This window comes from Gymnoscopelus braueri, assembly GCF_963280865.1.
Source record: "Gymnoscopelus braueri genome assembly, chromosome: 6".
Taxonomy (NCBI): Eukaryota; Metazoa; Chordata; class Actinopteri; order Myctophiformes; family Myctophidae; genus Gymnoscopelus; species Gymnoscopelus braueri.
Window position 1 is genome coordinate 24,683,889 of NC_137607.1, and position 13,952 is coordinate 24,697,840.

The 13,952-nt window shown below is 41.6% G+C and overlaps 1 protein-coding gene across 2 annotated transcripts in view; it reads left to right on the forward strand.

Annotated features, from left to right (window-relative positions):
* The window catches only part of lrp8 (low density lipoprotein receptor-related protein 8, apolipoprotein e receptor), a gene marked incomplete at its 3' end in the record, with an annotated part of 245,237 nt that overhangs the window by 100,515 nt on the left and 130,770 nt on the right, over positions 1-13,952 (forward strand). For both annotated transcript variants that reach the window (XM_080430722.1, XM_080430721.1), the window contains exon 3: positions 11,081-11,203. In XM_080430722.1, the coding sequence (XP_080286848.1) occupies positions 11,081-11,203 (123 nt within the window). The remainder of the gene's footprint in view (positions 1-11,080; positions 11,204-13,952) is intronic.

The following is a 13,952-nucleotide window of genomic DNA, read 5'->3' on the forward strand; positions in this document are numbered from 1 at the left end:
GTAGTTTGTGTATAGCCTAATACCCCAAAGGTGGCTTACAGTAGTTTGTGTATAACCTAATACCTCAAAGGTGGCTTACAGTAGTTTGTGTATAACCTAATACCCCAAAGGTGGCTTACAGTAGTTTGTGTATAGCCTAATACCCGAAGGTGGCTTACAGTAGTTTATGTATAGCTTGTGTATAGCCTAATACCCCAAAGGTGGCTTACAGTAGTTTGTGTATAGCCTAATACCCCAAAGGTGGCTTACAGTAGTTTGTGTATACTAGCCTAATACCCCAAAGGTGGCTTACAGTAGTTTGTGTATACTAGCCTAATACCCCAAAGGTGGCTTACAGTAGTTTGTGTATAGCCTAATACCCCAAAGGTGGCTTACAGTAGTTTGTGTATAGCCTAATACCCCAAAGGTGGCTTACAGTAGTTTGTGTATACTATAGCCTAATACCCCAAAGGTGGCTTACAGTAGTTTGTGTATACTAGCCTAATACCCCAAAGGTGGCTTACAGTAGTTTGTGTATAACCTAATACCCCAAAGGTGGCTTACAGTAGGTTGTGTATACTAGCCTAATACCCCAAAGGTGGCTTACAGTAGTTTGTGTATAGCCTAATACCCCAAAGGTGGCTTACAGCAGTTTGTGTATACTAGCCTAATACCCCAAAGGTGGCTTACAGTAGTTTGTGTATAGCCTAATACCCCAAAGGTGGCTTACAGTAGTTTGTGTATAGCCTAATACCCCAAAGGTGGCTTACAGTAGTTTGTGTATACTAGCCTAATACCCCAAAGGTGTCTTACAGTAGTTTGTGTATACTAGCCTAATACCCCAAAGGTGGCTTACAGTAGTTTGTGTATAGCCTAATACCCCAAAGGTGGCTTACAGTAGCTTGTGTATACTAGCCTAATACCCCAAAGGTGGCTTACAGTAGTTTTTGTATAGCCTAATACCCCAAAGGTGGCTTACAGTAGTTTGTGTATAGCCTAATACCCCAAAGGTGGCTTACAGTAGTTTGTGTATAGCCTAATACCCCAAAGGTGGCTTACAGTAGTTTGTGTATACTAGCCTAATACCCCAAAGGTGTCTTACAGTAGTTTGTGTATACTAGCCTAATACCCCAAAGGTGGCTTACAGTAGTTTGTGTATAACCTAATACCCCAAAGGTGGCTTACAGTAGTTTGTGTATACTAGCCTAATACCCCAAAGGTGGCTTACAGTAGTTTGTGTATACTAGCCTAATACCCCAAAGGTGGCTTACAGTAGTTTGTGTATAGCCTAATACCCCAAAGGTGGCTTACAGTAGTTTGTGTATACTAGCCTAATACCCCAAAGGTGGCTTACAGTAGTTTGTGTATAACCTAATACCCCAAAGGTGGCTTACAGTAGTTTGTGTATACTAGCCTAATACCCCAAAGGTGGCTTACAGTAGTTTGTGTATAGCCTAATACCCCAAAGGTGGCTTACAGTAGTTTGTGTATACTAGCCTAATACCCCAAAGGTGGCTTACAGTAGTTTGTGTATACTAGCCTAATACCCCAAAGGTGGCTTACAGTAGTTTGTGTATAGCCTAATACCCCAAAGGTGGCTTACAGTAGTTTGTGTATACTAGCCTAATACCCCAAAGGTGGCTTACAGTAGTTTGTGTATAACCTAATACCCCAAAGGTGGCTTACAGTAGTTTGTGTATACTAGCCTAATACCCCAAAGGTGGCTTACAGTAGTTTGTGTATACTAGCCTAATACCCCAAAGGTGGCTTACAGTAGTTTGTGTATAGCCTAATACCCCAAAGGTGGCTTGCAGTAGTTTGTGTATAGTCTAATACCCCAAAGGTGGCTTACACTAGTTTGTGTATACTAGCCTAATACCCCAAAGGTGGCTTACAGTAGTTTGTGTATACTAGCCTAATACCCCAAAGGTGGCTTACAGTAGTTTGTGTATAGCCTAATACCCCAAAGGTGGCTTACAGTAGTTTGTGTATACTAGCCTAATACCCCAAAGGTGGCTTACAGTAGTTTGTGTATAGCCTAATACCCCAAAGGTGGCTTACAATAGTTTGTGTATACTAGCCTAATACCCCAAAGGTGGCTTACAGTAGTTTGTGTATAGCCTAATACCCCAAAGGTGGCTTACAGTAGTTTGTGTATAGCCTAATACCTCAAAGGTGGCTTACAGTAGTTTGTGTATAGCCTAATACCCCAAAGCTGTTTCACAAAACTTGAACAACAGGACACGGATTAATAAAGCTTGGCCGTTATCCTGGTCCGGAGCAAGCTAACTTCACAGCTAAGTTTCCATGATAACTAAAGCGGGATTTCCTTCGTGAAACCGAGTCATGGCTGAGCCTGGCTTGTTTAAGCCAGGATATCTGCTAAATCCTAATCTACCCTTTGTGAAACAGGCCCTAGTTCTTTTTGAACAGTGACATGCTTGTGACATGGAAAGTGACAATACAGAGAAGGCATTGATTGATTGATTGATTGATTGATTGATTGAATACTTTATTAGCAGTTTGCAAACAAAAAGCTTAAACAGTTTAGAATACAAGGTCTGCTAAAAGGATCTACACAAAAAGCCAAGCTTGTTTCAATTGTGGTCCTTTGTACTCAATTCATAGAAACATTGATCAGATAAACAGCAACACTATGTGGAACAGCATGTAATAGTTATTTACAAAAATAAAATAAAAAAATTGAAGAGGACTATTTACAGTGAAACAGGTCGGGGGTGGGAGGCTATGTTTTTTTTTTTACAGGGGCCAGTTTCAATTTGCAACCTCCTGTAGGTGCTCTTTTAGGGCGGTTTTGAAGGAGAGTAGGGATTTATTCTCCTTTAGAGCCTTTGGTAGGGCATTCCACATTTTAGTGACATAGCATAACAGATGATATCACTGAAAAGTGCAGTATAGAGCAGCCAGGATATGTCCCCAGAACCCCAAAGGTGGCTTAAAGTAGGCTGTGTGTATAGACCAAAGCCCCAAAGGTGACTTCCTGTTGTGTGAAATAAGCCCCGCCCAAGTCCCGAAAAGTGGGTTAAATATGATTGTCCCCAATCTCAGGGTAAAAAATCATACTTTTAAAATAAAGCTTAAATCAAAAATATCAAGACATATTGGTAAAGTGGGCACCCTCTGAACACCAACAGTGGTCACAGCTTCTCTCTAACCCATTCAGAAAGGGTAGCCCCCGAAAGGGGGGTGTCCTGACATCCGTACCCAAAAGTAGTCTAAACAAACAGGGGTGAGTTACCCTGGCTTTTGGCTTTTGCAGCCCATTTATTTTAATCAGTGTAATTGGTGTTGGTTAATTTAATTTGGTTACCCCCTCCATCTCTCTCTCACGCACGCACGCACACACACACACACACACACACACACACACACACACACACACACACACACACACACACACACACAACCCCTTATGGAGTGGACTGACACCAGTTACCGCTGTTGGCATTTACATTGTTTAGCAACCAATTAGTCATAACAATCAAGCTTTGGCCTGAAGATCAGCAGAAGATGGATGCCGGTCCTCACTTTAGAGATCTGAAGATGAGCAAAAGATAGATGATAGTTCTTTCCTCACTAAGAGGGTGGCAGACTGCCTGGGCAGCGGGATGCTATGCTGTTGAAGTATTCTGGTGGTCTCTCCCCACTTTCTCTCTGTCTTCCTATGACCAATGGAAAACTAGACAGGTCTTCAATTTCCTCAACAGGCCTTTGAGTTAGACGCACGTACGTACGCACGCACGCACACGCACACTGACTGATTTCTCACCACTCTTGCACCGTTGTGGCTACCCCTGCTCTCTGATTAACGACCTCTATCGTTCCACTGACATGCTGCGTTCTTTAGCTCTTTAGGCTTTTACTACGGCATGGAGGGCCATCCGTTTGCTCCGTCTCCGCTCTCTTTGGTGCACTCCCTCTGTCTTTTATTTTTTTGTCTGTGTGTTGTCTAGTCTGTTTGTCTCGCTCTATTTTCACCGATCTCCTTTCACACTCCATTTCATGGATTCTCTCTTAAACATACATTTTTCTCTTTCACATTTACACACAAACACATACACTCGCGCGCGCGCATGCTCGCGCGTACACACACACACAGACAGACAGACAGAACACTCACTTACATTGTTCTTGCATGTATTAGTATCAAAGATGTATCCATTTGTTACTCAGAGAGTATGTACAAATGTAACCAAATGGGTGCATTTGGTTACATCTCAGAGTTAAATGAATACTCAGGATTCTACTGTGTAGCAATTCAGGACTTACAGGCACAGATACTAAGATTAGCACTTTGACAGCCTCCATGGAGTACAGACTAACCCATTCAATCCGGGAACGCATCTGCAAATGTCTTGTTTTCTGAAAAAAAATATGTTGCTATATCAGTGGTTCTCAAACTTTTGTATAGGATGTATTTGGCCGCGGACCCCATATTTTGTTCCAGTGACCCCCAGAAGCAAAGATTTGAGTAAAAAATATTCCCTTTAAAATGTATTCATAGATTTGCACAAATGTTCAATATTTTTCAAAAATATCTAATCTACAAGCTCATACATTAACACGGCAATCGGTGCCGTGCTATGAGCTTGTAGATCTGCTATTTTTGAAAATATATGAAAATGTGTGCAAATCTTTGAATATACAAAATATTTTGAGATGGGGTCGGCGGCCAAATACATATAATTTTGGGGGTCCTTGACATGAAAAAGTTTGAGCACCTCTGATATAGAAACATAATTTTATTTCTGAATACTGTTGGGATTTAGAAGACATTCGTAGGATCGGCCTCAGGTCTTAATGGGTTAAGCACACTGTGAGATGTGTTGTGTGCTTGTTGATCGGCTAGAGCCTTCCCCACAATAACAGAAAACAGAAAAGACACTAGTATAGAGCCCTGAGTGACTCTAGTCAACCATATGTGGTTTAAGTGGATAACACAGGTTGTGTTACAGGTTCAGACCACACAATAACACAGTGTTACAGGTTCACACCACACAACAACACAGTGTTACAGGTTCAGACCACACATTAACACAGTGTTACAGGTTCACACCACACATTAACACAGTGTTACAGGTTCACACCACACATTAACACAGTGTTACAGGTTCACACCACACATTAACACAGTGTTACAGGTTCACACCACACATTAACACAGTGTTACAGGTTCACACCACACATTAACACAGTGTCATATGCCAAAACTGTTACTTTTCAAGATTCAAATTTCCGATCTTGTTGATCGGCTATTTGTAGTATAAAGAAGTACAGTAGGGTATTAAAAAGGAAGAGGAGATCCAAGCACTCAAAAAATGGGGAGGAGAGGTAAACTAGAGAAGTAAAGTTAAAACAAACTTTATTCTATAAAGATTGCCAACATGTTTCGACCAGTTAAGGTCTTCATCAGGGCGAGTACTGATGAAGACCTTAACCGGTCGAAACATGTTGGCAATTTTTATAGAAGAAAACTTTACTTCCTCTGCTCCCCATTTTTTTAGTGCTCGGATCTCCTCTTCCTTTTTAAGTCTACATTCCCGCTGATCCTAGAAGCACCTCCAATACTCCTTTAAGACATTTTTATTTCCTGTGAGCACCTCTGTGTTTTTTCTCTGCAGAAGTAGGGTATTCATTTACGAAAAAACATCAAAAGTTAAAATATGGAGATAAGGGGTTCACATTGTTACAGGTTCAGACCACACATTCACAGTGATGCGGGCTCAGACTCTGCTGTGTTCAATCAAAGACAATCAGAAATCCATTTGAAATGACCTTTAAAACTCCTTAAACCTCATTATCTTAGAACCTAATCAACATAATCGTCAAGCAAAAGACTGGAGATTAAGCCCAAGCTTCAGTTGTCTGTTTGAGATCATTGTTATTGCTAATCAACCTTTAAAGCTGCAATCCGTTTTAAAGAACAGAATGTTTTAACAAATCTGTATAGAGTATGTTAATGAAATATACCTGGTACATCTGCAGTGGTTGGAAGTGGTCTCCCATCTCTTTCATTGAAAAAAAGTGGACCCTTGTGTTGTAGGACTAGATGGTTGACAAATTGTACTGCCTGAAGCCCATAAGCGCTCTATCTCCAATGGCCTGGTTAGGATTGCCTCTCAGTTTACCAGTAGAAATTTGGTGTCATGTGGGAGACCCGTGAATTCCAGGCAGGACATAAAAGTTATGGATTGCAGCTTTAAGGGAAAAGGATTTAGCAGTCGTAATCAAAACTGACAGTGTTCCCGTAGCTGTAATTGTAGCGGTAGATAATATATTTCCGCACACCCATCGTGTGTGTGTGTGTGTGTGTGTGTGTGTGTGCGTGTGCGTGTGCGCGTGCGTGCGTGCGTGCGTGCGTGAGCGAGTGTAACAGAGTGTGGAAATTGAATGACTCGGATAAGAGCACTGACCTTCACCTGTTCTCCGGTCATGGCATCCGGACTCATGTCGTTGTCTTACGGATGCGGCATTGAATCCTAAGTAGTGTCTACAGTGTGCTTAACGTGTGTTTGTATGTGTGTGTACACATGGCTTGGGGGGGTTGGGGACTGTGTAAACATGGGGAGGTCACCCTAAGTCAATCAGCAATCACAGACATCCGCCAAGCGTGACATTAGGTAGAAGGTCAGCAGTGCAGAGAGAGGCAAGGGAAGATTCAGATACTAGGATAGGCGACAGGACTACAATAGCAGTAAGACCACCTCTTGGCATGTCATGGAAATCACTTTTGTTGTGCGCCATCAGTGGGACACCTTCATACGACATAGTACTGTACAGTAGGTACATCAGGGTTAATGATGTGGAATGGAAATAATTAATTAATTAATTAATTAACTTTACTTGTTGGTGGTCTATCTATCAGCCTTGCATGAAAGTTGGTACGATCCACATCGCTGCCATGGATGTTCAGTCAATTGACGCTGCTGCAATTATGATCTGTTTTATCTTTCTTTTCAAACATTATAAGGCAGACATTTAAAGCGAGTCTGTGTATTTTTTGCAGAACAGCGGCGACTTTGGCCGCAAGTGGTAACAGTAGTGGATAATGAATGGCAAAGAAATGGTGTCTACTGACACCCTTGAAATGTATTATTCAGTTGCCTTAAATGAATGAGCAAGACAGAACAATCTTTTTATGAACCACGCCAATAAAGTGATATTTTTTGTGCATTCAGGTCTATCCAATTGTTGCAGGTAAAATGTCATTCACACTATGAAATCATGATCGTTACGTTATTTACTCAGTATAAAAATTGAGGGGTCCATTTTTATACTCCATTAGTTAATTAAAACTCACTGTTCACAGAAAGTGAGAAAATGCAAACATCACCATCTTTAACCTCAGATTTTACTGTGCACAATGAGAAAATGCAAACATCACCATCTTTAACCTCAGATTTTACTGTGCGCAATGAGAAAATGCAAACATTACCATATTTAACTTCATAAAGACATTGAGTACCATGAACAACAAGATAAAAACCCACTACAGGGTTTCTACACTGTAATATAATCAGTGTTAATTTACCCATTTGTACACTCAAGAGTTAAATCAACACTGAGGATTTTCCTGTGGAGTGGGTCTTGTAGTGTAGTGGGTTAGAGAGGACCACATCTGCTCCTCTGCTGAGCTTTATACAAGCTACTTACACACTTAAAAACATGGACTATACTTGCATGTGAATACGCTTTCTGATTCAAATACACTGCTAGCACTGCTCGCTGTGCTTTTGTTAGCGAGACCCAGGAGCCTCACATAAATATGAATCTGCATGATGCAAACTATGCTGTGTGTGTGTGTGTGTGTGTGTGTGTGTGTGTGTGTGTGTGTGTGTGTGTGTGTGTGTGTGTGTGTGTGTGTGTGTGTGTGTGTGTGTGTGTGTGTGTGTGTGTGTGTGTGTGTGTGTGTGTGTGTGTGTGTGTGTGTGTGTGAGTGTGCGCGTGCGCACGCGTGTGGTTCAGGCTGTTCCATATGGATGACATTCATATTATGACAGACCTTGGTGCATTGGGATGTAAATATAAAGAGCTGTTTTTATGGGTACATCAGCAACTCTGAGGGACAGGGAGACATGGCTGTGTGTGTGTGTGTGTGTATACAGAGGATTGAATGGACGACCTATTGTATGTGTGCCTTTGTTTGCCTTGTGTATGTTAGTCCAGTGTTGCTCGCTGTCTCCGTTTCTCTTTTCACCAACCTTTCATTCAATTCATTGTTGTTTCCTTTCCAATACATTTAGTTGTAGTCGTTGTAGCTGTTTAATCTCATAGGGGGAAAACTGTCTTCATCTGCCAATGCTGTTGTCCTGCATTTCCCCCCTAAGGTAACCACATTAAGCCCAATATACTCCATTGTACGACAAATAGCGAAAATAACAGATCTAGAATCTTACAAAGCATTGCTAGATCTTTATTTATTTTTACCCCCAATGACGTGGCGAAAATAGGGATGCCAGGTTGGAAGTCGTTGAAGGCACTGTATTGTATGACATCGAACACGCATTAACAGGGCGGTGGCCTCACCTTGGAACTATTCGCTCTTTTTGTCCTTGAGATAAGAGGAAGAGGGAAGGTTGGTTTACAAGGTTGACTCACAATTGTGATTTTACATTGTATTTTGTGGTTTTGTTATCACACTGTGTGTAGTGTTGCACACTGTGCAGGCCCGCGGGTCTCTCTCTCGCCTGCGTCCTTTTGTGTTCTCAACTGAAACGAGCGTGAAGCCTTTCAGGAGGAATAGTAAAAGGAAGCCAACGATGGCTCCAACATTAGCGGAGACTGAGATATCCCTTATTGCAGCTCAATCCCCTTCATTGCTTGTTGTATTGTGCTGCTGCCTTGTATCATCATGTCTGACTATATCCAATTTTATTATCACATACAGCTTGGTGGTGCATCTGATGAGACTAAATTAAGGTACTGGAACCTGCAGATTGAAAGTCTAGACATTCATATATCCATTCACTCAATTCTCTAGTGTGCAAAATTGTGTATGTGTATGATAGACCGATAGATAGAGGGGCTAGGAGGAGAGAGCAAATTTGTTCAGTCCCTCTGGAGGGATTATTTTATTGCCTCATATAACCCCACACCCCTCTTTGCATCCCTCTGTTCTCTCCTCCCTGTCTTTCACTCACTTTTCTCTGTCCTTTGTCTATCACTGAAACTAATTTCTTTCTTCTCATTGTAATCCTCGGAGAAATGGTTTTCACTTAAACTGCACCTTCTCTCGATCCCACCTCCGTTACCTGTGACCTGATTTTCTTTTCTTCTTTTCTCTTTATTGATTCAGTCTTTTCTGTCAGTATTCTGTCTACTGCGTGTGCGTGTGCGTGGGTGTGGGTGGGTGTCACACAACGTGTCTTCAGTGGATGTCTTACAGTCAGTCTACACAGCTGACATGCTGTCAGTAGCTCTGTTAGGCAATTCATTGTTATTGTTCCCATTGGGCCAATCAGTCATAGCGCTCCCGTTTACCACTCATGCTCCAATGTTGCACATACTGTATAAACATCAGGCTAACAAGCTGGAGAGCTGCTTCCCAGTTGAGCAGAACAGCGCTGTGTGCTCTGTAGAATTATGATGCTGATGCTGTTGTTGGGGATTCTAGTCCACATGGAGTTCATTTGGTTTGAAGTGAGACTAATTCCTTTCGCCGCATTGTCAGCAGCCCAGTATGCATTATGTGTTTGTTGTTTCATTGTCCTCCTTTTAATGTACTATATAAATAAAGGTGACTTGCCTTTACTTAACCACTTATCTGGTGTCCCTATTTTGGGTGTCAGCATGTGACGCGTTGTGAGCTTATACAGTAGATGTAATTTTAGGAGATCTATTCCACGTGTAGATCAATATGTACACACATTTTGCTCTAACATTGCCATCATTGTGGGCTCCATAGCTTTCACACTTTAATGTGGAAAGTGTGGTAGCGCCTCTGCTACAGGTACAGAGGCTTCATTCTCTGTGAAGTCAATTTGGGTTTGGAACGACGTCACTGTATCCTTCAGTGTGTGGTCAAATATTTGTACAAGGCCAGTACAGCAGCAGCATCCACAATACAGTGCACGCGCCTTGACCTAGCACTCAGCTAAGCTACCTTTAAATGAAGGATGCACGTGGAGGCAGAATGGCACTTAAACACAGTTTAAAGATATGGAACAGGAACTTATTGTCTCTAAACACCACCCATTCCCCTCACCCTCGCTGTCACTACACACACATAGTGTGTGTGCGCGCGCGCACACACACACACACACACACACACACACACACACACACACACACACACACACACACACACAACCTTTCTCCCTCCTTTTTCCATTTGTCAGCCCCCTGGACTGTATATTTCATCACAGTGAGACAAGGCATTGCTAACACACTAGCCGAGTGCTTTCTCTTGTTCATTGGCACTCGCTGTCAAGGAGAGGGATATTTTAGCCTCCCGGTGACAAATTCAAGTGCTCCAATGTTCTCCTTGCCTGGAGAATGTGACTGCAGCAGTTGTCCACTAGCCATCCAGAAATCCAATGACGGCTACTGTATACATTATGGAGCTGTTTTGCAAAGGCTGGTTTCAGTCCTAAAGATGGTTTCTGAGTAGTTTGCAATAGCTCACACACTGTGTCTGAGCTTAACCACTATATACTGCCAAAGCACTCCAGTATAGTGAATGGAACAGCAAAGCCTAGAATATTGTTTTGTCTTAATTATTATTTTCTTTTACTATTTTACGTATTGGGACGGGGTGCAACCTCAATATAGATGAATGCCAGGATTGAGCCTCAAAAGCAGGGGCATAACCTTTTTTTAAATGAGTGACTAATGACTATAAATGGAACCAGATTAGAAGATTTGAACCATTCGTGTAATACTACACACTGGCACATAAAGAAAGTCTTTAATGAAAGTGGAACAAACCAGTACAAACCAGCTTGTGATCTATGAAATTTCAAACCTGACTTTTTCCCAACTTCCTTTGAGACAACTGTAGTTTGAATGATGATAGAAGGATAATAATAATCTGATCTCTCTCTCTTTTTCTTTCTGTCCCTCTCTCACTTTCTCTGAGCAGCAAAGAAAACATGTGCCACCACAGACTTTGCCTGTAAGAACGGACAGTGTGTTCCTGCGAGATGGCGCTGTGATGGAGAGCCAGAGTGTGCAGACGGATCCGACGAGGCAGATGCAACCTGCAGTAAGTGACTGGATGAACACACACACTGACAGACAGAAACAGTCTTGCATACACAATGCGTGGTTACTGCTTGCACGCACGCACGCACGCACGCACGCACGCACGCACGCACGCACGCACGCACACACACACACACACACACACACACACACACACGTACACAGTCAGATTGAACCATTGTGTCAGTGCATGAACGTGTGTGTGTGTGTGTGTTCAAAGCAGTGTCTCTCTCTCTTCGCTCCTCTTTCTTTATCTCATACATACACATACACAGTACACACACACACACACACACACACACACACATACATACATACATACATACATACATACATACATACATACATACATACATACATACATACATACATACATACATACACACACACACACACACACACACACACACACACACTGTGATGCCAATATACTCTCTGTTGTAGATGGGTCATCTATTCTCCTGTCCATCACACACTTGGGCAGCCAAACATGCATGCACGTGCGCAGTCTGCGCACCAACACAGTTCAAAGCAGTGTCTCTCTCTTCTCTCCTCTTTCTTTCTCACACACACACACACACACACACACACACACACACACACACACACACACACACACAGCCTTTCCCCCTGACTTCAAGGTCATTGGTCTCAGTGATTCATATCTTTCTGCAATCCTGCTCTTTCCTGTACGTTGCCTCAGAAAATTGCTTTCAGCTACTGTTTTGCTCGTAGCCTGATTAGAGTCTGGACCTTCATAGAGGTTTGAGCAAGGCCACAGAACGAAAGGTAGCAGAGGAGATGTTGGGCTTTTCTTCTGTCTCAATATTTACAAAGGTCCCAAGTACAGTAAGAAAGAGACAACCGGAAATCCAGAAGTGTTAACGAAACCTAAAACACACCTTTCCAAATGTCACATGAAGAGATAGTGCTGTGTACTGCAGTAGTTCTCAAACTTTTTCATGTCAAGGACCCCCAAATTGATATGTATTTGGCCACGGACCCCCATCTGAAAAGGTTTTGTGACAGGGACCCCAGAAGAGAAGATTTGTGTTGAAACTAATTCAAAATTATTCACGTTTTCGATATTTTTAAAAAACTACAAAAATAGCACATGGAGCTTGTAGATCTGCTATAATGGATAACGTATAAATGGATAAAGTGGTTAAAAAGATTGTGATGCTTCATTAACTACTTTGACTGGGGACCCCCTGGAACCCCCCCAAGGTACCCTGGGGGTCTCCGGACACCACATTGCGAACCAATGGTGTACTGTATGTATTCAGGTGTGCAGTGCTTCTTAAGCCTGGGTTATACTTGGTTGCACACAGGTGTAGCGCACCGAAAATAAGCAAGCATTGTGAGCTTGTAGATCTGCTATTTTCGGAGAGTGCACCCGTGCGCAACTATAACTCAGGCATTACACCTTGTGAAGATTTATTCAGGTATTGTATGCCTAAAGGCTTGATAGAAAGACATTAAGTACCATTGGGCTAAATAATGAACATGGAACAAAATTAGTCAAGCTGTTGTGGCCTATATCCACCTGTCACTGTTAATACAGGCAATCATTATTTTTAATTTTAAATGGATAGCTCATTAATATGTTTTTAATGTAATTACTTTACTTACTTTTTGGCACTCTGTATGCCAATTGCTTCCTTTGGATTTTTGGCTATGACAGCGAGCACAATTTGAATCAGCCAGTTACTGTTACAGCACAGATCATGAAATATGTTTGTTTAATACATAGTTTTTAAACTCATTTGATACTTGCTTTTTAATTGAGTTAATTGAGTGAAAAATGCCTATATGCTCAAAATGCTGATGTTACCCAATGGAGGTAGCTTGAGGCTACATTCCGCATTTTATTTATTTGTTTACTTTTTAACATGACATTAATACAGAAATTTAGACATTAATCTAAATTAAAACCTAATTGTTTGATAGCCCTATTTTATCTATTAAGTTTATTAACAACTCATCTTTATTACTTAATTACTAGCTGTGCCCTGTCTATTTCAATATAAGTGTGTATCAATGTCTTGATAAGTGTTGTACTGTACATATTTAACAGTGGTGTCCAAAATATCTCTAAATTGGACGAAAACTCGATTTAATCTACTAAAGTTACTTTCATCCAAAGTGATTTCAGACAGTCTAAAAGTAACCACTCCATCAAGTAAATTCCTAGCAAAATTCTGCTTCAATTGAAGCGATTTCCAAACCACTTCTTTGACCTCAAAACAACTGAAAATGGTTAGCATGCACCACAGACTGGAAGAAAGTCTTGTTTACAGATTAATCCAAAATGAAACTTTACGGTTGTAACTGTAGGGCTTGTGTGAGGAGACGGCCACATGAACAGTTAATGCAACAATGCATAAAACCTACAGTCAAACATGGTGGTGCTGGCACCATTCAGGTTTGAGGCTGTTTCCCCTTTTGTGGAGTTGGTTATTTGCATAGGATCAACTACACTGACCCAAATAGAAGTACACAGAGATATCCTCAGTGTTAATTACATTTGTAACTCTGAGACTGTACACTGAGAGTGTAAATATGCAACTGATGCATTATGTATACTGAGAGTGCACTGAAAGTGTACAAATGAGAGTGTACAAATGTACAGACCTGATGAAGACCTGCATGGGTCAAAACGTTGTCCTTTTAAGGCCTTTGCAGACAGGGTGCGATTAGTCAATCAGTTTTTACCGCATGCGAAAAGACGCACGAATCGAACTGGGTTC